This window comes from Molothrus aeneus, chromosome 6 (assembly GCF_037042795.1).
Source record: "Molothrus aeneus isolate 106 chromosome 6, BPBGC_Maene_1.0, whole genome shotgun sequence".
Classification (NCBI taxonomy): Eukaryota; Metazoa; Chordata; class Aves; order Passeriformes; family Icteridae; genus Molothrus; species Molothrus aeneus.
The window spans coordinates 37,412,823-37,434,509 of record NC_089651.1 but is presented as its reverse complement, the minus strand read 5'-3'; the positions used below and the strand labels follow the sequence as shown (position 1 = coordinate 37,434,509).

Here is a 21,687-nt window from a genome sequence, read left to right as displayed (position 1 = left end):
GAGTGTTTTGCTTTGGGGTTTTTCAGAAAAAACAATAGTTCCAAGAAGACTTATCTCTGTGAAGTTCAGGATACTCTTTTAAGCTTTTTCATTACATGATGAGATATGTTGAACAGAATAGTGTAATAAGACAGTGTGAGTAAATCAAGTCTGTAACTGCTCTTGTTTCTTTGAAATATAGAGCCACTTTTCTCCTTAAAAGTACCTTTCCAATTGTAAATATCTTTATAATTACCTTTACAAGTATATTTAGAGCAGCTTGTCAGTTCAGAGGAATGGGGACAATAAAGAGAAAAACCTACCAAACTTGTTGCTATCTGTAAATGTACTTTGTCTTGAGCATCTCAATTACTAGCAAGTTAACAATCTACAGAAATGAAAATAGTGCACTAACAAGGCATACTGTAAAGGTGATTATTATTTGTATGGTTGTTCATAAGGAGTACTGCTGGAATTTCTTTTTCTGCTGGAAATAACCTTTTAATGTTCGGGGTTTTGTGATCTGTCTTCAGCATTACAGGATCAGGGTTCATTTCAAAGAAAGAATAATGGAAATATAGTTTACCTTTTTTTAAAAAAATTTTAAGCTAAATATATTTTCCTTCAGCTTAGAGCAATAAATGTAGATCTCCAGACTGATGCTGCTCTGCAAGTGGATATCTCAGATGCACTGAGTGAGAGGGATAAAGTGAAATTCACAGTCCATACAAAGGTAAAACTTGGGTTTGTACATGCAGCAATTCTTAATTATATACAAAAGAGAGTGTGCTTAAACTGTTTGTTGAAACAAAGTGTAACACAATCCAGAGGAAATGAGAAAGTAGAATTATCTCATGTTTACAAGACTAGGTAGCTGCGGTGCATAAGAAAAAGATGACTAAGAGTTAAGAAACTGTTTAGAAGAAAGTTGTGTTCACTTTTTTTTGCATTGATGTGTTGTTATGCCATTCCCATGCCTATTAATTAGCCTGTTTGCAGGTAGAATCTTTAATATACATGAATATACTTCAGTATAGTTTTTTAATTTGATTAGATCTTACTATACTTTCAGATTCTAAAAGCATATTTTGTAATTGTATTACATTCAGGGATCATTTTTAATTATTGTTGTTTATGGCTTTTTTTAGATTTGAATGTTTATTGATTGCAGAGTGACAGAATAACTGAAGTTGAATAGAATATCTGGACATCATTAATCCTATCTCCTCCTTCACCCTCACCATTAATTTAGAGTGTGCAAGAGCACATTGCTCAGCATTTGTCCATTTGGGTTTCAATTACAGAATCATAGAATCACTTAGGTTGGAAAAGACCTCTAAGATTGACTCCAGCCATTAATCCAGCACTGCTGAGTCCATCATTAAACCATGTAGGGACAAGTGCCACACCTACATGTTTTTTAAATACCTCCAGGGATGGTTGCTCCACCATTTCCCTGGGCAGCCCTTTCTAAAACTTGATGGCCCTTTTGGTGATGAAATTTTTTTAATATCCAATCTAAACCTCCCTTGGTGCAACTTGAGGCTGTTTCCTCTTGTCATCTCACCTATTACTTGAGAGACCAACCCCCACCTGGCTACAGCCTCATATCAGATGCTTGTAGAGAGTGATAAGGTCAACCCCTGTTTTTCTCCAGTCTGAACACCTCCAGCTCCCGCAGCCACTCCTCATCAGGTTTGTGCCCCAGAGCTGCCACCAGCTCTGTTGCCCTTCTCTGGACACGCTCCAGCCCCTCAGTGTCTGTCCTGTCAGGAGGGGCCCAGAACTGACCACAGCACTTGAGGTGTGGCCTCACCAGTGCCCAGTACAGAGGAATAGTCACTTTCTTGGTCCTGCTGGCCATGTTATTCCTGATACAAGTCAGGATGCCATTGGCCTTCTTGGCCACCTGGGCACATGCTGGATCATGTCCAGCCACTGTTGACCAGGCTCTTTTCCACTGGGCAGCTTTCCAGCTGCTCTGTCCCCAGCCTGTAGCACTGTCTGGGGTTGTGACCCAAGTGCAGACCTGGCTCCTTACCTTGTTGAACCTCCTACAATTGGCCTCAGCCCATGGATCCAGCTGGGCCAGATCCCTCTGCAGATCCTTCTTGCCCTCCGGCAGGTCAACACCTCCACCCAACTTGGTGTCATCTACAAACTGGCTAAGGGGCACTTGGTCCCCTCATCCAGATCATCAGTAAAGATACTAAATGGAGCTCCAGGATTAAGTTGATAAAGATACTAGATGTGTTGATGAGAGCAGGCACTCCACAACCTCTTATGGCAACCCATGCCAGTTGATTGCTGCACTAATTAAGATGAGGGTAATTACTGTGGTATGAACTTTTGTTGTTCCCTCAAGGTTTTTTCTCATGTAGTAATGAAAAACCTTGTTTTTTGTTGAGCTTTTCTTCCTCCATATCTCCTTCCCCCCCATAATTCTACCTCCTTTTACCCTTCTAGAGTTCCTTGCCAAATTTCAAACAAAATGAATTTTCTGTTGTCCGGCAACACGAAGAGTTTATTTGGCTTCATGACTCTTTTGTTGAGAATGAGGACTATGCTGGTTATATTGTAAGTACTGGTATTCTTTTGGTTTATGTGTGCCATTTTCTGTGGGCTGGATCAAAACTACTTGAGACTGCTTTTAAATGCAGTGGAAACAGCAGGTGTTCATTCCTTATAAAATCAGATAAGCTTCTTTAATACGTCATTTTATGCAATTACACAAAATTAATGGTTGAAGCGAGCTTGGAAGAAAGCTACAGTAGCTGTCATACTTTCTTGCCCTTTACTCCTAAGAAGTGAGTAGTTTAATTTGTCTCCAAGTATATTTTTATGCCACTGTGTTAAAAGTGTGGGAGAGGGTTGAACTGTGTAACTTGGTGGTATTGTTTCTGCAAGCTAATGTTTAACCGAGTTACACAGGGAACCTCAATATATAATAACTTACAGTTTGAAGTTAATTTCAGGCATTCCAGGAACAGAGGTCTCACAACAGGCACCATATGATACGGCATATTAAAAATGGCGCTGCTTTTCGTATGTTAATTGCAAATAGGAATATTTGTCATCTTGGTATGAAAGTTTGGTATTTGTTTTGTGTTTGGGGGGTGTTTGCTGATTCAGAGGGTTACAGATATTTCTAATTGATTACTGGGTAAATTATAATGAGTATAATCTGTGATGGTCATACCATTCTTGAGCTAGTCTTTTCTTAGTCAGAAGAGCTATTTGAAATGATTAGACCTTCAGTGTGGTAATAACTAGTTTCAGGCAGTTGACTGTCTAGATGCTGGATTTTTCTTTTCTTTTTTTTTTTTTTGTAATATGTAATGTAATGGACCAATATCAGTAAATTAAAATTTAAACATATTTGGTTCTGTGTTCCTTTCCTGGCACCAATTCAGGTTTAGTTTGACTCTGATGTTTTCTCTTTCAGTGTTAATATACTGTATTACAAAAGTAACCTAGAGCCTTGTTGACTGGAGGCTTTGTTACTTCAACACATACGTCTTTCTTTAATGTCAGCAGTGCTGCAAGAAAGAGCTAGTGCCTGCAAACAATAGGGAATGGTTTTCCTGGTTTAAAGTTTTGGGAGTTAGAAATGGATGGTCTGAAAACAATTCTGGAATTTTTTCTTCTTTCTTTAAACGAGAAATAATCCTTACCAAATAAGTTAAACCAAAACCAATTAAAAATATTTTTTTCAAGTTTTAAGTCATTGTCATAGGAAATGAAGTATTATTTTGCTTCTGTTGTAATTAAACTGAAGCCATTAGTTAATCCTTTAGTAATCTTCAAGGGCACTTGACTGAAGTTGGTGTAGTAATGCAGCATGAATAACTCATGAATAAGAGACTTTATCCAGAAATGCTGTAATGAATGATGAAAGAGAGAAACATGTATTAAAAAGCTGCAGGCAGTCTACAGTTCCTGTACTGTGAATGGGTGTTGTTTCACTGAGAAAATGAGAACTTAAAAAAAATTGGATTAAATTCCAGATTCCACCAGCACCACCCAGGCCTGACTTTGATGCCTCTAGGGAGAAGCTGCAGAAACTTGGAGAAGGGGAAGGATCAATGACTAAAGAAGAATTCACCAAGATGAAACAAGAACTGGAAGCGTATGTAGACTTGATTACTACTTTATTAATTTATTTATATTCCAAAACTTTTAATGCTGTTTGCTGTCCCATGTTTCCAGTCTCACTGTAATGGTTCTCTGTGAAACACACACTTGAGAATCTAGTTGTTATATAACCAAGGTTAATCTTAGTGATCATGATCAGTGCCATTAGGAAAATTGTAGAAATAATTTCATGGAAGATCTTCTGAAACAGGAAATAAATTAGCTTGTTCTTGAACATTCCTTCATAAGAAGGAAAGTACTTAGATCCTGTTCTTCACAGAATATCTGCAAAGGGAGGAAATAACCTCTATCTTTTTTAGTTCTGGTATTCCACATTTGATAAGTATAATTAGTCTTTAGGGTAATACACGCAGTGATTGGGAGTAGGGAGTTGTGCATGTGGTTGGTACTGTAAACATAGATGCCAACCTTCTGTTCCCCAAGAAATACAAAGATTACTAGAAAATTCCTTTTTGGACACTTTTTTTTTTTAATTTTTGCACAAGGAGAATATACTTCCTGAAAATACTATTTTCCCTTACTATGAATTTAATTTATATTGAAATAACTGCTCTGAAGCTTCTTGTTCCATATTGAGTTACACAGTGAAGTTTCTCCTTGCTTCGTCCATTTTCTTTATCATGCATTCACTTCTTTGATCTTTTTCCTGTCATTGGTTTCAGTTTTCAAGTGTATATTTACGCTGCTTCTAGACTGCTTCTATCAAGAGCTGTGAATTGGCAAGAAAAGTACATAGAACTCTTACAACTGCTGCTTTCTCTCCGAACTTCAGCTGCTGTGAGCAAATGTCTTAAAAGCTCTGTATTAGTGATATGTACAGCATAATTTATAGCAGAGTAGATATACACTTCATATGCAGAAAACTGGAAATTAGCAGAACACTCTAGATTTTAAAGAATCTGGTTTTCCAGCGGCCCTGATCATGATTCTCTTGTGGTCTGGTTAGGGGTTGGATAACACAGAAAACTTTGGGTTTCTTCTACTGCCACCTCCATCCTCTGCATCCTCCTTTTTTGTCTTCACTGAATGACTACTACTCTCACTGAGATCAAACATCTCCCAACACTGGCCCTGCTGGTTTGCTGGTATGTAAATCTTAACCTCCTTGCACATAGTGGAAGGAAAAGCAATGATTATAATTTCACTCTTTGACCTCAGAATGGGAAAAAGAGCCCTTTCCTCATTTTTAGATGAGTTGCATCTTACTCATTGAATTTGCAAAGCACAATGAATTCTACCAAACTTGTATTGATAAGAGTGCCTTCCTCTTAATTAAATTGCAAGTGAGTGATTGCTTTGAAGTTGAGTTGGCTGAACTGGGCAACTATGTGATTGTTATGGTTAAATGTGTTTTTTTGTTGTACCTACCAAATGCAGCTCTTAATTTCACTTTTAGAACCACTATGAAGTGAGACATCAATGTAAGCTTTGGCTCAAAAAGGCTAGGTGCTTTAACACGAAATAAAAGATTGTCTAAACAGCTAACAAAACTACATAAACATATAAATAAGTAAGGAGGGTGCAAATGGGCAAGGGGATGGAGATGGGGAGGAAGGAATTTGCACATCAATACACAGTGCTGAGGGACTGTAGTCTGTGCCTTAGTTTCTTGAATTTTGGGGTGCTGGGGAAAGGACAATGAAATGAGGTTACACTTTCAGCAAACCAGTGTATGTTAGCTAACCATAAAAATTAGAGTGTATTTGTTGACTCTTCATTAAAAGTCTCTCTGTAATGTGTTTGGGCTTCAAATTTCTCCCTAGTATTAACATTGCAGTATTTATGTCTATATCAAACATTGGAGTGATAAACTCCAATATATCGGCTTGTAATTTTGTACCCAGCTCTTAAAGCTGCTCACTAGGTTTATTTCAAACTTAATTGCTTCATATGAAATTCTTATGTCTGTCTTATTTCTTGTTTTTAGTGAATATTTGGCAATATTCAAGAAGACAGTTGCAATGCATGAAGTGTTTTTGTGTCGCGTGGCAGCACATCCTATTTTGAGAAAGGACTTAAATTTCCATGTATTCTTGGAATATAATCAGGATGTGAGTATTGAAAACTGAATCGCTGGCAAGAGAAATCAAGATGTGCTTTTATGGTGGGATGGAAAACTGATTAAGAGGGAATTACCTCCTGGAGCAAATTACATCAATTCCTTCATGCCAGACATACTTGTATCGTAAAAGTTAAAAATTCGTTTAGTCTGTAGGAGTTCATTTTCTGCCACCTGGGGAACCAAATGTACTCTATGCTTTAACCTCAGCTTCAAAAAGATTACTGGAAATCCACTATATTTTGGATTAAAAAGGTGAGCTTTTGGTGGTGATTTTACTTGACAGTATACTTTTCCACTTTTTGAATTATTTTTATTTGCTGCGAGGAAGAATGATGGAACAAAATGGAACACTAATTTTTTAGGATTTGGAACTTTGGTGTAAATTCTGTTGTTAACAAAACTAGAGAGAATTTCTGATGAAATATTCTGATAATTTTAATGATGTGAGTGAAAATGTGGTTAATTTTTTTCTGAATATTGGACTAGTGTGGCTATCCACATGTAACATACTGAATTGAGATAATGGAGAGTATTTTTGGATTCATAACTCTTTGGTGTTGGAGACAGTGTTTGCTCCTATTCTGCAAAGAGTTTCAGTTACTTTTTAGAATTGCAGGAATAAACATTAAGTGGAAGAAATTATTACACAGACTGGCTCAACTGTGTACATACTTAATTCAAAATGTGTTACAGAGGTTCCTCTGTTGCCTGATGTAAAAATGCTTACAGGTTCAGGCACTCAGTTTACTTAAACTGGGAGTAGTTAGATGGACAAGGAAGAGTGTGAGGAGGCTTAAACTAGCATGATCCTCTGGAAGTCAAAGATCTGCCATTCACCAGAGAGTGAAACATGGTTGTATTAACTCAACTATTGTTACATCAACTCAGCTATACTGTGCATGATAAATACCGTGTTATTGGTAACTGAAATGTACACTCTGTACAGCAGGTGCTAGAATGGTGCTGATCTTTTTTTTATCCTTTTTCTCACCCTAGAATGGTATTTTAGGTGATAAACAATCTAGTAAATGAAGTTATCTTCATTCTGTATGCAAGGTGCCCTGTCCTCATTAGTGCAGAGTATAAGAATAAACAGAGAACAGTAGAACTGTTTTAAGTATAGCTAGTAGGGGTATGTAGTTCTATTTAATTTTTTTAAAGCTTGTATTGCCTCCAGAAAATGAATTAACATAAAATAATTTGTTTTTCAGTTGAGTGTTCGTGGGAAAAATAAGAAAGAGAAACTTGAAGACTTCTTCAAAAATATGGTTAAATCAGCAGATGGTGTCATTGTTTCAGGAGTAAAGGTGATTACTGCTTCACATAGCAAGATTTAAAATGCATTAACATTTGTCACCTTTTTTAATGAAGCAGAATTTACATAGGTACAAAAATAGATTTTTGTAGTGATATCTAACTTAAAAATTATTGGCAGACCTTGGGTGAGAACTTGTGGCCTGGATACAAATTAACTGAGAGTTTTCTTGACCTTTCAGTACTCTATGAAATTAAGCACCTTTTTTTATACATAGACAACTGATAATCTTGTTGGGGTTCTTTTTTGTTCAGGCCTGCCATTTTATGTAATGGAAAGGAGAAGTAGGTCTGACAACTGCTTCTGTTCAGAAGTTACTAATGGAGTGAATTTTCCCAGTCTTTTAGAATCTGTCTGCTGTTTCAAAGAGCAGCAGTAGGTTATATGATTTTTCCCATCTCCTAGATTAAAGAAGGTAACTGAGGAAAAAAAAGTAATGAAAATTCAATTTAATTTATACTTTTCCAAAAGGTACAAGATCACTTTTATAGCAAGCAGAAATTCTGCAGAGAATGATTTTTAATCTCTTTTCTTTCTAGTGGTGACCTTCCATTTGGTAGCAATTTTTACAAGAGTTAAGTGTCTAGGTTTAAATTTTTTTTTTTTGAAACTGCTGGAAAGTGGATATGACCATGGATTAATTATGACTTGGAGAAAAATATGAAGTCCAAATAACTTCCAGTTTCATAATATTGTTCAAAGCCCATGTTGTAGGCTATTCCATGGTGTTGAGCATCTGTGTTATTTTAGAGGGTTTTTAAAAAAAAGTGTAAACCAGTTATCTCAAATTATAATACAGACAATATTAACATTTACCTTTGTTTACCAAATTGTAAGAAGTCTGTCATTAAGATCAGTGTTCTGATCTTAACTCTGAGCTAGGAGTTCAGATCATCTTGTCTGAGACCACAGCCTCTGTGCTGCTGGGTGACTTTCATTCCTTCTCTACATGTAAGTAGATTACATGTACTCTATTTGTCTGTCACCCTTGGTGATCCTTTGCTATTCCTTCTTGTTTAGTTATATAGATCTTTAGGATACTTCTCGCAAATTCTTAATTCTTACTAAATTCTTAATAAAACTTAAGGTCATGATATAAGAGTGGAGAAGAAATCAGTTCATATAAATGGTGTTTTAGAGAATGAAAACCAGATGCATTTCCTGTCACAGCAGCAGTGAAATGTGCAACTTTACTCTGCAATTGCTCTGTGGAGAGTGGGTGAAATCCTGTTTTATTAATAGTTCCCTTTTTTTTTGTAGGATGTGGATGACTTCTTTGAACATGAGAGAACATTCCTTGTAGAATATCACAACCGAGTCAAAGATGCCTCTGCCAAATCTGATAAAATGACAAGATCACATAAAAGTGAGTTTTTTTTTCAGGGTGAAAATAGTACTAGTTAAAGTGTACAGAAGTTGTTAGTGAGGAGAAGTAATTTTTAGCTTACTTTTTGCACGTGAAAAGTGAATTCATTTCTCCAAGTGTAGCCTTCCTAGTCTAAAGAAGTTCAGTCTGAATGTCTAAGTTTAGGCTTTGCTGCAGTAGACTAGATGGAGTAAGAAGAGCCTGGTGCAACAATGAGGATATGTTTATTCTTCATGCTGTCTGCTTGAAAAGAATTACACTTTAAGTTTTAATATTTTTTTGAAGTCTGACTTAGTCATTTAGGTGTAGAGGTGGGTAATATGGCAGTACAGGTGATTTTACTCCTAGTGCAGTTGTTCTGGATTGGGTGTGGTTGATTCCATTGAGGGCAATCTCTTGGCAAACTGGGCATTGCATTACCTTGCTAACAAAGTTACCTTTTCTTGTAGCAAACTCCTGTTTGGCCCATTGGTTCTAGACTAGGTCTCCATTTTTTAGCCATTTAGAGTGGGGACAGCAATGTGTGCATTGAGTAGTCTGGTTTACAGGATTCCTTTTCTTACTGAGACAAGATTTACCACTTGCCTCTTGATTTGTCTTTGTGAGCTGAGTGCTAACCATTGTGATTTCTGAAAGCTCTAGATAGTCTTCTCAAGTGCAGTTCATTTATTTGAGAAAATGAAAAATCTTTGGCTTAGGACTATAGTGTTTGATCTAGGATTACTGTGCTTTGAGAAGCTCAGAAGAAATTGGCCTGTGTTGTCTTTGATTTTAAGTTTTTCTGCCTAGATAAATCAAAATTGATCTTCCAGATTCTGTCTATTCCTTGAAGTTTGGGTGTGATTTACAGATACTGTCTTTGCTGTCTACAGTAATATACATACAAAACCAGGTCACAAACCTTTCATGAATCTCCATTGATAAGATCTCTAAAATAGATATTGGATGAGATGTTAAACCAAGAATTTCCTGAGTTCTTCAGATGCTTCTCTTGCTGTTGCATGAACGTTGAGTCTTTTGTAGTTTTAGTATCTGTGCTAGAGGCTGGAAAGAGTCAAATATGGCTCAATGAGCTAAAGGCCCTGTATCTGCATTCAGTTCCCACCTGAAGTGTTTTCTGGTCTTTTTGGTTGCTTTCTTAAAATGAGAACTGAACTTCATTCATGGTAATGAAGTGCCAAGATTTATTTACAGAGTGAGAAAGGCTTTAACATTGGCTGTAGAAGTGAGAAAATCCTTTGAAATTAGGTTGTAGAGGATCTGATGGAAAAGGATTGATCAAACTCACGACAAAGCTTGGTTGGTTTCCAGGCTCAAATCGCATAAATGTTTACTGACAACTTCTGCCAAACTGTGAACTGGGACAAATGGCACCTTTTGAAGTTCTGGCTAGAGGAGTAGAGCAATGACTTGGGGAACCTGTTTTGGAAATGGACAATCTGTAGTTTAAGGATAACATGATCAACAGAGAGCTGCAGGTTTTGAAAAGACACCAACTTGCTCTTTCCAGCAGAAAATCAATTTTTATGTTGAAATTGGAGGAATAGAAGGAGAGATTAATTGCTTCCTGATACCATTCTTCACTGTAACCAGCTGCATTGATAATGTATGGAGTAATGAATTAGGTGAAAGCTGACTCACTCAATCTGTTAAGGTTGTGTTATTAGGAAAAAATAATTCTGCTTAAAGGCATATAAACTTCAGAAATAACAAACAAGTGTATTTTCTTGTTCATTGCTGGGGACTGTTAGTTTTCATCATCCATTGAGTTAATGCTTAAAGCTTTTTTAAAAAAGCTCTGTGTGCAAAGATTTATGTTTTTTATATTATACAGCAATACCTCGCTAGTGAAATTATGCAGCCTTCTTACAAATGTTGCTTCTAATTTATTGTTTAAAGTGATTTAACACTAATGCTACTTTAACCACTGACTGCTTGTTGAAGAGGTAAGGGTTTTCTAAAAACAGGGATGTGCTAGAAAATGTGTTGTGTATATAATGCTGTATTTTTTGTAGTTTGGGTTTTGTAGTCAATTAACTGCTCTCAAGCACACAGGCTTTGTAACTGTTAAACTGTGATTTTTTTTCCAAATAGTTTTAAAATAAAATTTAAATTCAGACTTTAACCATTAAGTTTGTGCATCTTCCACTAAAATAAAACCTAAAAAAATTGCATGATTAATTCACCTAGCAGGTTGTAATTGCATAAAATACTCCTAGATAAATTACAGATTGCACAATTTGGTGAAACCACTGTTTTATTGTGTGAAGTTATCCTTCCTATTAAGTGATAAGATTGCAATTTTATTTCTACTTCTGTGTTAAAGCATGTCCTTTTAGAAAAATACCTATTTTTGAAGAAAGGAATTTCAAAATTTTCAGAAAGAAGAGGAATGAGGTAGTAAAACAAGTGCTTGTTTGTTTTTCTAGATGTGGCGGATGACTATAATAGAATTGGTTCTTCATTATATGCATTAGGAACGCAGGACTCCACAGATATATGCAAGTAAGATATTGTTAATAACCTATGGGGCAATTTGCTGTGTAGCAGTCTTAATGGTGGCCTGTGAGATTGGTAGCTCTTGTTAGGAGAAAACCAGAAGTTATTACAGCTGTATGACATTAAATCATTTTGTCCTCTAGTATTTCATTGCTTTAGCAGGTTGCATTTAACAGTTTTGTTTTAATATTCGTCTGTTAAAAAAAGCCAATTTCTAAAATCTGTAGAAAATTGAACAGTTGAGATGGAAAAGTCCTCATCAAATAAGGAAAAAAACCCACAATTCTTTCACCATTTGAAAAAAATGTTTCAAATTCTATGATATATGCAGATCAAGCACAGATCTCAGTATATCGATTTTTTTTGAGTATATCAACATCCTGAAAAATAGTCCTGCTGTTCTGGCAAGTTTGCTGCCCTTAGGAAAACAAAAGAATCTTCAGGGGTCCCCAGAACTTTAGAAGGGTGTCTCCATGTACAGATGTTTGTTCTTTAATCTTTCAGTGATTTGCCTGAAGTCTGGTGTATCTGACAATAAAACTTAGTTACTAGCTTAAAGATGTCAGTGCTTGTCAACATACACACAGTTAGTGTGATGTTGGTGTCAGTGTGACAACAGGTAGGACATGAAAGTTAACTTTCTAATATACCTGAATTACAGTGTACTTTTTTTACTTACTTCCAGATGTGGTGATAGCTTATATACCAGATACTTTGATGATAGTATTGATATTTGTTGTAGTCCATTAGGGTGTGTCAAAAATCACATCTGTCCTCTGTCAAAATATCATTTGACTGTAATTCAGTCTGCGCTAGGACTGAAGCCCTGTATTGTCTCCTGCAGTGGAGATGTTGCCACGCTGTTGCTCAGCATCCCTGAATTCCAAGTAGGACATATGTCGTGTTTACTGAGTGAAGAAAAGTACATTCAAATTTGTGTAAAGGACACTTGATAATAGTGTAAGACCATTGACCATCGTGCTGGTGTTAGGGGTTTAATTCACAGAAGCATAAAGAATCCTTGAGGAACTGAGCAATAATTCTTTACTTAAAAATATCCATTTGTTATGCTTTGTTTTACCTTGCCTTTCTTACATTGCCCAGTTCCCATGCATTTGAAGTTTGAAACTAGTATGTTCTCTGAGTTCTGTGAATTATAACTATAAACAATGCCTTTGCAATCTTTATTGCCAGACACAGACTATAGTGTGAGTTCTAGAAATTAGACTGTTCAAAACAATGTTGTAATATGAGCTGTTTCCTTTGCACAGGTTTTTTCTGAAGGTGTCAGAGTTATTTGACAAAACAAGGGTATGTACTATGAAACAGACATCATGTGTCAACAAGGAATTAATATGTGAATTAATATGGGTGCTTCTAGATGGAGCATTTAAGCAATGTGTGGTATGGAATGAGAAAGTGTAAGATTTCAGTTGTGTTTTGTAAAATGAACCTTTGGACTCCTCAGTCTACTAAACATTTCTAGCCAGTCTGCTGTAATACCCTTCTGTTCCTCTAAAATGCATTGAGGTCTTCCATACTTGTTACTGGGAATCACAGAACTTGTTATGGATAAAAGAAATGAAGAAATTGAATCCTTAATCCAAAAAAAATGGTGGTCATGTTGCTTTTTTTCTGGAGCCAAGATCTGTTTCTGCAATTATTTGACTCAAAAGTAATATTGCTTATGCTTGTAACCAGTTTTTCATGTATCTTCTGTTTTGCCTTACTTATTTGGCTTGGTAGAGAGAATATGTATGCCTTGTACCAGGAAGACTTCTAAATGAAAAATGTGTGCATTTCTTAAACTGACAATTGTATCTGTATAAACACATACTTTAAAGAAAATTGACAGAATTACTTGCTTTGACTCAAAATGTTGCATTTCAGAAATTCTTTTTTAAATTAGGGTTTAAAAATGCCCTTGCAGACTATATTTCTAATCTGTTTCAAATGCAAGCAAATTAGTTTATTGGTTTTTAGACCATTTAGCACATGCAGTTACACAATTAGTCTGCAAAGGTGCCTTAAAAATTTCTTTTCCTTTAATTTCAACAACATAAAACTGCTTGTGCAACTCTTAATATAAGTTTGTTTCTCTACATTTTTTCTAGCATATGATAAATATAATTGCTGTTGGGAAAAAAACCCAGTTTTTAATATAAAAAGCCAGTTGTCAATTCCTTCTCGTAGAGTAGCTTATTCCTTACATTTTAATACAAAATCCTAATACTGCTTCTCATTTTGCATCTTTAAGTATCCTGTCATTAAAACCTGATCTTAGTTTTTGAAAAAGACCATCTGTTGTGTACTGCATATTGTACATTTAATTTGTATCATACAAATGAATACCCAAAGTCTACTTGTTTTTAAGCTGATCTTTTGTTACTGTTTTTTTTTTTTTTTTGTTTTATGGTGGTGTTTTGTTTTGTTTTTCCAGAAAATAGAGGCTCGAGTATCTGCTGATGAAGATCTTAAGCTTTCTGATCTTCTGAAATATTACCTTAGGGAATCTCAAGCTGCTAAGGTGAATCCATGGGTTTTTGTTCAGTGAAATTGTGGGTTTTTAACAAAAAAAAATTAGAGAAAGTGATATGGGCTTATCAACTCAGAATATTGATAGATTAAAATGCTGCCTCCTGGAGCCTACAGTTTTCCCCTTAGCTTTAAAACCTGTTTCTGTTGAATATAAGGAGTAACAAAATAGTTGCTGATGTGGGACTGGCTGTGTGGAGCTGAGTAAGCCACTTGTCAAGGCCAAATCAGGCAGTAATAAGAAACACTGAAAGGGCTGTTCTCGTGTTTGCAGTGTGTTTGGTGTTTGTAATTGCAAGCAGTTCTGCTTTTTTTAAATATTAAAATTGGATATTCCATATAATCTGCTAGTGCTGATACAAAAACACATGGGCTGAATTTGATATTCTGTGCTTACAGAAAATTTCATTCTTGCTATTGTTTGATGTGAGATGATTAAATAATATCACAGAATGAGCAAGCATTTGACAGTAAACAAACGTCTGTAGTTACAAGATCACAAACTGTTGCGCAAAAAATATTACTACTGCTTCTTGGGCCCTGTGTGTATTTGAGATACATAATCTAAATGTAGTTTGTTTCTAATCTAAGAAGCTGTGAAACTTCCCATGGTTTGCCTTCTTTGGCTTTTTGGAGTTTGATCTAAGCCATCTTTTGCTAGCCTCTGTCAGACAAGAGGAGACCAAACAGAATTATGTTGTGGATCTGATCTAGTATGGACATTCCTGTGACTTGGAGGATGAAGTAAAGTGAATGCAAATAATTTACTAAGACCTGAAATACAGCAACAAGGACTAAAATTAATTTGGTTTTTTAAATTACTTGGAATGTAATAAAATCCTTGGGTAGAGTCTTATAAACTCCATACAACCTTTGTTTTTTTAATAGGATCTCCTATATAGAAGATCTAGGTCACTAGTGGATTATGAAAATGCTAATAAGGCATTGGATAAAGCAAGAGCAAAAAATAAAGATGTGCTGCAAGCTGAAACTACTCAGCAAATATGCTGTCAGAAATTTGAGAAAATTTCTGAATCAGCAAAACAAGGTATTTGGGTGGGCCTTGATCCTATGTTATTATTTGAAAATTAACATTTTAGTATGGTATTAGAGAGAACTAATGTAATTAATAAGAATAGATTTTTGTACTGTTTCCTAAGCAGGGATATTATCTTTTAATTATTATTTATTTATTTTAGAAAGTTCAAATTATATTTTTCTTTGGCTTCTTACAGCTCTGATAGGTAGAGCAAAGTCTAGGTGCAAATTACTTGTTAAGCTGTTTTCCCACATACATAAGCTAGGATACAAAATGATAACTGTTAGCAGTAATAGCAAACAAATGTTTTAGTGTTGTTAAAATTCCTCTTTTGGGGGGAATTATGCTTTCTTCTGTGAAGGCACCAATCTGTCACAGATACGATGCTACATTAGAGAAGGGAGAAATAATGAAATGAGATTTCACTGAATTACAGAGTTGATAGAGAAAAAGAACCTTATTTACATGCTACTTTTCTTCTGGAAACTTACTGTCTTTTTTAGGTTAAACTTCAGTGAGTTAGTAGGTATCTGAGTCATCATTTGTGGCAGATCTGTTCAAGGTTTAAACACCATGCTCTCCTCTTTTTATCATTGAAGAGTTGTTTGAGCCTGTAAATCTGGTTAATGATTCCTGTAAATGAGACAGTGGAGAATGAGTGATCCTGTTAGCCACAATGGTATATGCAGAAGGCATACACCCTAGTTTTAGCTTAGTATATTCCCTGAAGACTTTCAAGTATCAGTGTTGAAAGAACAGTGCAGTGGAATAAGAGAAATAAGTGTTAAAAGCATCCACTTGGCGTCTTTTTTCAAAAGAGCTTAGTGTCCACAAAAGTTTACCTAGAGGTGAGGAGCTGCAGTGATGGTTTGCTTTCTTCCAACTCAGTGGCAGCATTTTTGAGCCCAGAATGTGCTGAGATTAAACGTAAGGTTTTTCTTCTTCCCTCCTCTCACCCTTTACCTCTTCCATCCTGAAGGAATGTCTGTTAATAGCTGAGGTCACTAGCAGGGATACTGTTAATGAGTCCATTTTTATTTTCTATAGAACTGATAGACTTTAAGACAAGAAGAGTTGCAGCGTTCAGAAAAAATCTGGTGGAACTAGCAGAACTGGAATTAAAGCATGCTAAGGTAACTGTGATCCTTTTTGGCCTATATTTCAAGTGATTTTGAATATTATATGCTTGATTAACCAAAATGGCTTCAGTTGTTGTATGATACACATTTCACATTCAAGAAGGAGATTTTTAAGTTTTGTCCAGAAAGATTAAATTTCTTTAATAAAGAGAAAATTAAGTCTAGGTGAAGTGTCTCTGAGAGATTGGTATGCTTGAGGTGCCTTCAGAGAAAACTCATATCCTGGAAGAGAATTTTGCCTTCAGTTTTGTGTTTATTTGACTGTTTGATATTTACATCTGCAGAATTTGAAACCTTACCTATTTTTAAAACTTAGTCTCTCCATTTCACTATGAGAAAGGAAGTGGTTTCTCCTGTTAGCCAGATTTTGGGACTTGATGTATAGGATATTAAGCATGAGATCACACTGACCTGTCTGGTATGATGAAGTATGGGTTTTGAACCTTTTTGCCTTTAAACTCTAAACCATTAACAAAAGAGGCATGTTGCAGATAGCCCTTTCAGGAACATAAATTTTTGTGGGAAAAGAACTTTAGGAGGCCTGTACTGTCCTTAAATTTCACAATGTATTTGGTTTCATGGATGACTACAACAGTCTCTTACTTGAACAGTCTTAAAGCTGGAGGCAGCTTTCTTTTAAAAATCAGTTCTTTATCATTTCTCTTCAAATCTGAAACTGCATTGGTTAGGAAGCTGTGAATTAACTCAGAATATATCTGTTGGAAGGACTTGTTAAGAGGTGTATTGCTGCTTTACTTTCTTTTCAGTAGTGTTGATGTTGTCATTCTTCCTTCTGCTAAACCCATTGCTTGTATAATCCATGTGCAGTAATAAGGGTTGTTTGGGAAACTTTTTTTTTAAAGATCTTTGTAGGTGTAAGTTCAGCTTAATGAGATATTTATGTATTGCTGGTAAAGCAATCAGTAATGTATGGAACACATGACTCTTTTTTTCAGATGAACAGTCCTTACTTTAAATAGTCCTAGCAATCTTACTTGAACAGTTTTTATTGATTTGCCATATTGTACTTTAGTAAGGGAATGCTTCTGTCCTGCTTCAGTCATTGACTCTTCATCATCTCTTGTAACTGACTCTTGCTGAAGTCTCCACATGCCTTGAAGGGGAATGCTTAGACCATGTCTCTGTCTTCTATTAAAGAATCACTTCTTTTAACTATGCAAGTCACAATGTTGGAATAATATTCTCTTTAATTTTGACAGCTAATAACTGTGGAATACAGGGGGAAGATGCTTAAATTGTGTAGCTTTCAACTTGATACATGTTTCCTGTGTCCTCAGTACCTGGAAGTTCTTGAAGATTTTTAGCTTTAGTTTGTTGCCACAGCTTGTGTTTAACACTAATTTCTTTGAACAGTCTCTCTGTGACTTACCTTGTCTTAGTAAATTTAATAACAAGGAGTCCATGAAGCTGGATATAGAACCTCTGAATTGTAGTTCTACTTTTAAAGATGAATTTTTTTTGCTGCCCTTTTCACCTACTTCATCATGGAGCACACAATTCACCAGACAGTTTTTAATCTTTAAAGTTTTACAATAATAAAAGGTCATTTTGACTAAGAATGATAAGTCTTGAAACATTAACAAATACTGTAACTCGTTGAATGAAAGAGATTTCATTTCTCACTAGGTTTGAAAAATCTCTTTTTCAATGCCACTCTTTCATATTTAAAAACAAGCTAAGCTACAGATGGATCCGTTTGGTTGCAGTGTTTTTCTTTCTATGAATTCTGGGTTTGATTATTACAAAATTTACAAGTACAGTGGGTTGTATTTTTCAACATTATATAATGGGGAATCTTCTTATTAATGCAGTAACCAAGGTATTTGAAGAGAGCCTTATGGATAGATTTTTATTAGTCTATGCAGAGTATTGAAGGATGAAATGGTTTGATATACACTTTCTAGGTTAGTTCCATAAAAGAAGAAAATAAGATATTAAAAGATTGTTTGTTGGGTTGTGGGTTTTTTTTTTTTTGATGTAGTATTGTGCCCTAATGTGGGAAGAGCAGTGCTAGAAGAATATGACTGAAATGCAAACCATGAGCAATACTTCCATTTCAAGGACTAGGTAGCCCTGGTTTTGACAGGGCTAAGCTGGGCTGTTTCTAGACACCTAATTCCTCTTGGAGACTAATGGAAGCATAAAAGAAAGCCGTGTTTTTCATGTAGGCAGTCAATTAATTACGTCAGATCAAAAGCCCCCTGCTTCTAGGTTTTTGGCAAAATACTTTGCCTGATGCTGGCAGTCTCTGTCTCTGTGCTTTTGCACTTCCTGGAGGCAGACATGTGAAGTTTTAGTAGCAACAAAATGGCAATTGCTTGGTCAGTCGAGTGTGGAGCACAGTGCTGACAAACTTTGCAAGATGAACTATTACCCAAGTGTACGTACGTGCTTGCTTCCAGCAAAAATGCCTAGTAGGGAAGAGGTCTGGGGACAATGGATATACTGCTGCAGCCTTTTGCTAGAAGTCTTCTATTATGGGTTGTCTTTTTCAGTAGTGAGTGTCTCCAGACTAGATGCCATGTAGATGCATCTGTTTCTGAATCAGTCTAGCTGTGTATCTTCTGGACTTGGAGCTGCCTCACACAAAAAACATAGAGCTGAAATATGATGTAGCAGTTGTGTGTTGAACTCACCTGAGAGGCTCTTTTGGAGGAGTTTGGACACAATGAAGGCTGCTGCTTGACTTGCCATTTAAAGTTACTTGCTCTGTGTGGAAAGAAAAACACAAATCCTAAAATACAGAGGTTGCTGCACAGAAGAAGTCAAGAGTGACCAAGAATTGAGAGAAGGTTCTGAGGCACAGCTTGCATTTTGTGAGCTATACCTCCCTGTAGCTCTAGAAGACTTGAGGGCCATAGGGAAATAAACTCAGTAAATCAGGGACACTGTACATACAAATTCTAAGTAAACCCTATCTGCCCAGTTATGTTCATACTGCTTCCCTATAACATACTTCTTGGAAGTATTGTTAATATCCTCTTCTCCTTTTGAATTACAACTCAAGACTTTTGAAAAAGCTAAAAATCTGTGGGTTGGGTTTGCTTTAAGATGATGAAAGGGCAGACTGCTGCCAGGAAGGATGATGATGCATGATTCTTCCTTTCCCTTATGTTGGCACAGTTATTTGTGCAGCTGCATAGTAAGAAGGTGCTGAAGGTTGCTCTGGGTTTTCCTAAGCTTTACTTTGTCTTGTTTCACAACATCCCTTGTATCAAAACGCACAGTTTTTTCTGGGAGGGTCTGGTAATAAAAGAGAGCTGCTTTCTTAGCAGCTGCATGTACCCTAGATCTATTTAGAGTAGCTGCCAAACTGAAGCTTTAGATTATCGTTGGTCAGTGACCTACTCTAAACATACTGATATTTCTTTTTCTGTGGCCATTCTGGCTGATTACCCCCCCCTAGGTAGTGCTTAGCTTCTGTTTTGCTAGTTCTGGGTTTCTTCATGACTTAATGCAGCTGTAGCTAATGTAAGACCTGAGTCAGTGTTTGGCCATTTTGGTGCAAAAGCTGCATTTGGTGTACTGTTCAGCATTTTAAATGGTAGGATTTTGAGGTGTTCCTGTGCTGGACTTCGTGTTCAGGAAGGGAGGTTTGATAGCTGGTGAAACTGCTACAGTTACAATCATATAGCATTCATAGCCTTGGCTGTACATTTGGAGTCTTTCTACATTGAATTGTAACTGAGTAAGACAGCCACTTCCTTCATGTAAATAAACAGAAACATTTATTTTCCACAAATACTTACATATACACTCGTGCCTCTCTGTGTTTTTTGGAAAAAAATTTCTTGTGTACTAGCAACATATGTCTGTTTGGAACCGATAGAAGAAGGAAGTAAGCAAAATGCAGTGCTAAGGGATTTGCTGAAATGTTTTGTCAGTAATTCTTTCTTTCCTGAAAAGGATGTTTGTGTCACTGTGGTTCTGCCAATAATTTTAATATCTACAGCTTAGGAGTGTGAGCTGGCAAGAAACACTTTTCTGAATCTGAATGTATTGGACTTTCTCAAGCTGTGGTGATGTAAGTCAAGTATGTCATATACTGCAGCCACAAGGAGTAATGGTTCACAGTTTCTATTGTCCTTGATTTATTATAATTTAAATAAGGTGGTTCTTGTGAACTTTGTAAATTTGATCTAATGACAATGAATTATGTGCCTAGTTGGAAAATTTGAGTAGACTGGCTGGCTTAGTCTGGAAATGACTGAGGTGTAAAGGATGTTGTGATGGTTTAACCTCAGCTGGCAACTGAAACTTAGGAAAGTGAGAAAACTGGTGGGTTGAGTTAAAGACAGTTTAACAGGGAAAGCAAAAGCCATGCACACAAGCAAAGCTAAGCAAGGACTTTATTCACTGCTTCCCATGGGCAGGCAGATGTTCATCCATCTCCAGGAGAGCAGGGCCCCATTATGCGTGACAGTGACTTGAGAAGACAACAGTCTGAATGCCCCCCTCTTCCTTCTTATTTCCCCTACATGATATACTGAGCATGATGTCATATGGTCTGGAATATCCCTTTGGTCACTTGGGGTCAGCTGTCCTAGCTGTGTCCCTTCCCATCTCCTGTGCACCCCCAGCCACTTCTCCAGTGTGCCAGTACAAGAAGCAGGAAAGGCAGAGTCAGAGCTGCTTGGCAATGATTATGTCATCTCTATGTTATCAACATAATTTTCAGGACAAATCCAAAATATATCCCCATATTAGCCACTGAGAAGAAAATTAATTCTACCCCAGCCCAGCACAGATGTTCTGGTAACTTTTTTTTTTAGAGTGCTACATAATGGTCTGTAAATTACAAATATACTTCTGTAATAAGAAGGCCAAAAGGTTATTGTCACACTTTAGTTACAGGTAATGTGTGCAGTCCATAAGTATACTTCAAATTGAATTCCATTTGAAGAGTGAAGACTTCAGATTGAAGTATTCCTTTAAATTCATTAGATCGTTATGGTCAAGAATCAGCTTTTCAGTAGCAGAGACCTTAAATTTATGAATCCTGTACACCACAAAGTTGGGCCACCAAGTCCTCATGTACCTTGCATATGTAGAACTTATTCATGTCACCGAATTACAAGCCTTCTGAAAAATACCTTGTCACTGTCCTCTGCCAGTCTAGACATAAAGAGACAAAAAAGCTGTTGAAGCTGTAACTGATATTGCTGCCTTCTAGATAAGACTGAGAAGGATTTAGTAGGCATAACTGGGAATCTGTTTTTAAGCCTTTAAATCAGTTAATTGCTTAATCTGGATTTTAAGAACCTGAAGGGGGCATAGAATTATGATTTTAGCTTTTGGGGCTGAGGGATGAATGTCCTGCTTATCTGTCACAAGTCATTGGAGCACTTAACTGAAGGAGTATTTACAAATTCTTAAGGACTTCTGTGGACTGTTTATGAAAGGCATGGTAATCACAGATACATGCTTCTGTGTGTCTGAATTTTTTATACGTTTCTTTTTTGATCCAAAAATTGTTTTAGAAGTCAGCAGTTTCTTCCATGTTCATAACTGGGCAGAGTGCTTTGTTCCTGCATTTTATCTGAACCTGATAGGAATTACTCTTAACACTGTCAACAT

General features: G+C 36.3%; 1 protein-coding gene across 2 annotated transcripts in view; it reads left to right on the top strand.

Annotated features, from left to right (window-relative positions):
* SNX6 (sorting nexin 6) overlaps window positions 1-21,687 on the top strand; it is a 29,596-nt gene that overhangs the window by 5,153 nt on the left and 2,756 nt on the right. For both annotated transcript variants that reach the window (XM_066552263.1, XM_066552262.1), the window contains exons 3-13: window positions 608-712; window positions 2,446-2,556; window positions 3,987-4,108; window positions 6,062-6,185; window positions 7,408-7,503; window positions 8,772-8,877; window positions 11,307-11,382; window positions 12,648-12,687; window positions 13,817-13,903; window positions 14,800-14,959; window positions 15,998-16,083. In XM_066552263.1, coding sequence (XP_066408360.1) covers window positions 608-712; window positions 2,446-2,556; window positions 3,987-4,108; window positions 6,062-6,185; window positions 7,408-7,503; window positions 8,772-8,877; window positions 11,307-11,382; window positions 12,648-12,687; window positions 13,817-13,903; window positions 14,800-14,959; window positions 15,998-16,083 — 1,113 coding nt within the window. The remainder of the gene's footprint in view (window positions 1-607; window positions 713-2,445; window positions 2,557-3,986; window positions 4,109-6,061; window positions 6,186-7,407; window positions 7,504-8,771; window positions 8,878-11,306; window positions 11,383-12,647; window positions 12,688-13,816; window positions 13,904-14,799; window positions 14,960-15,997; window positions 16,084-21,687) is intronic.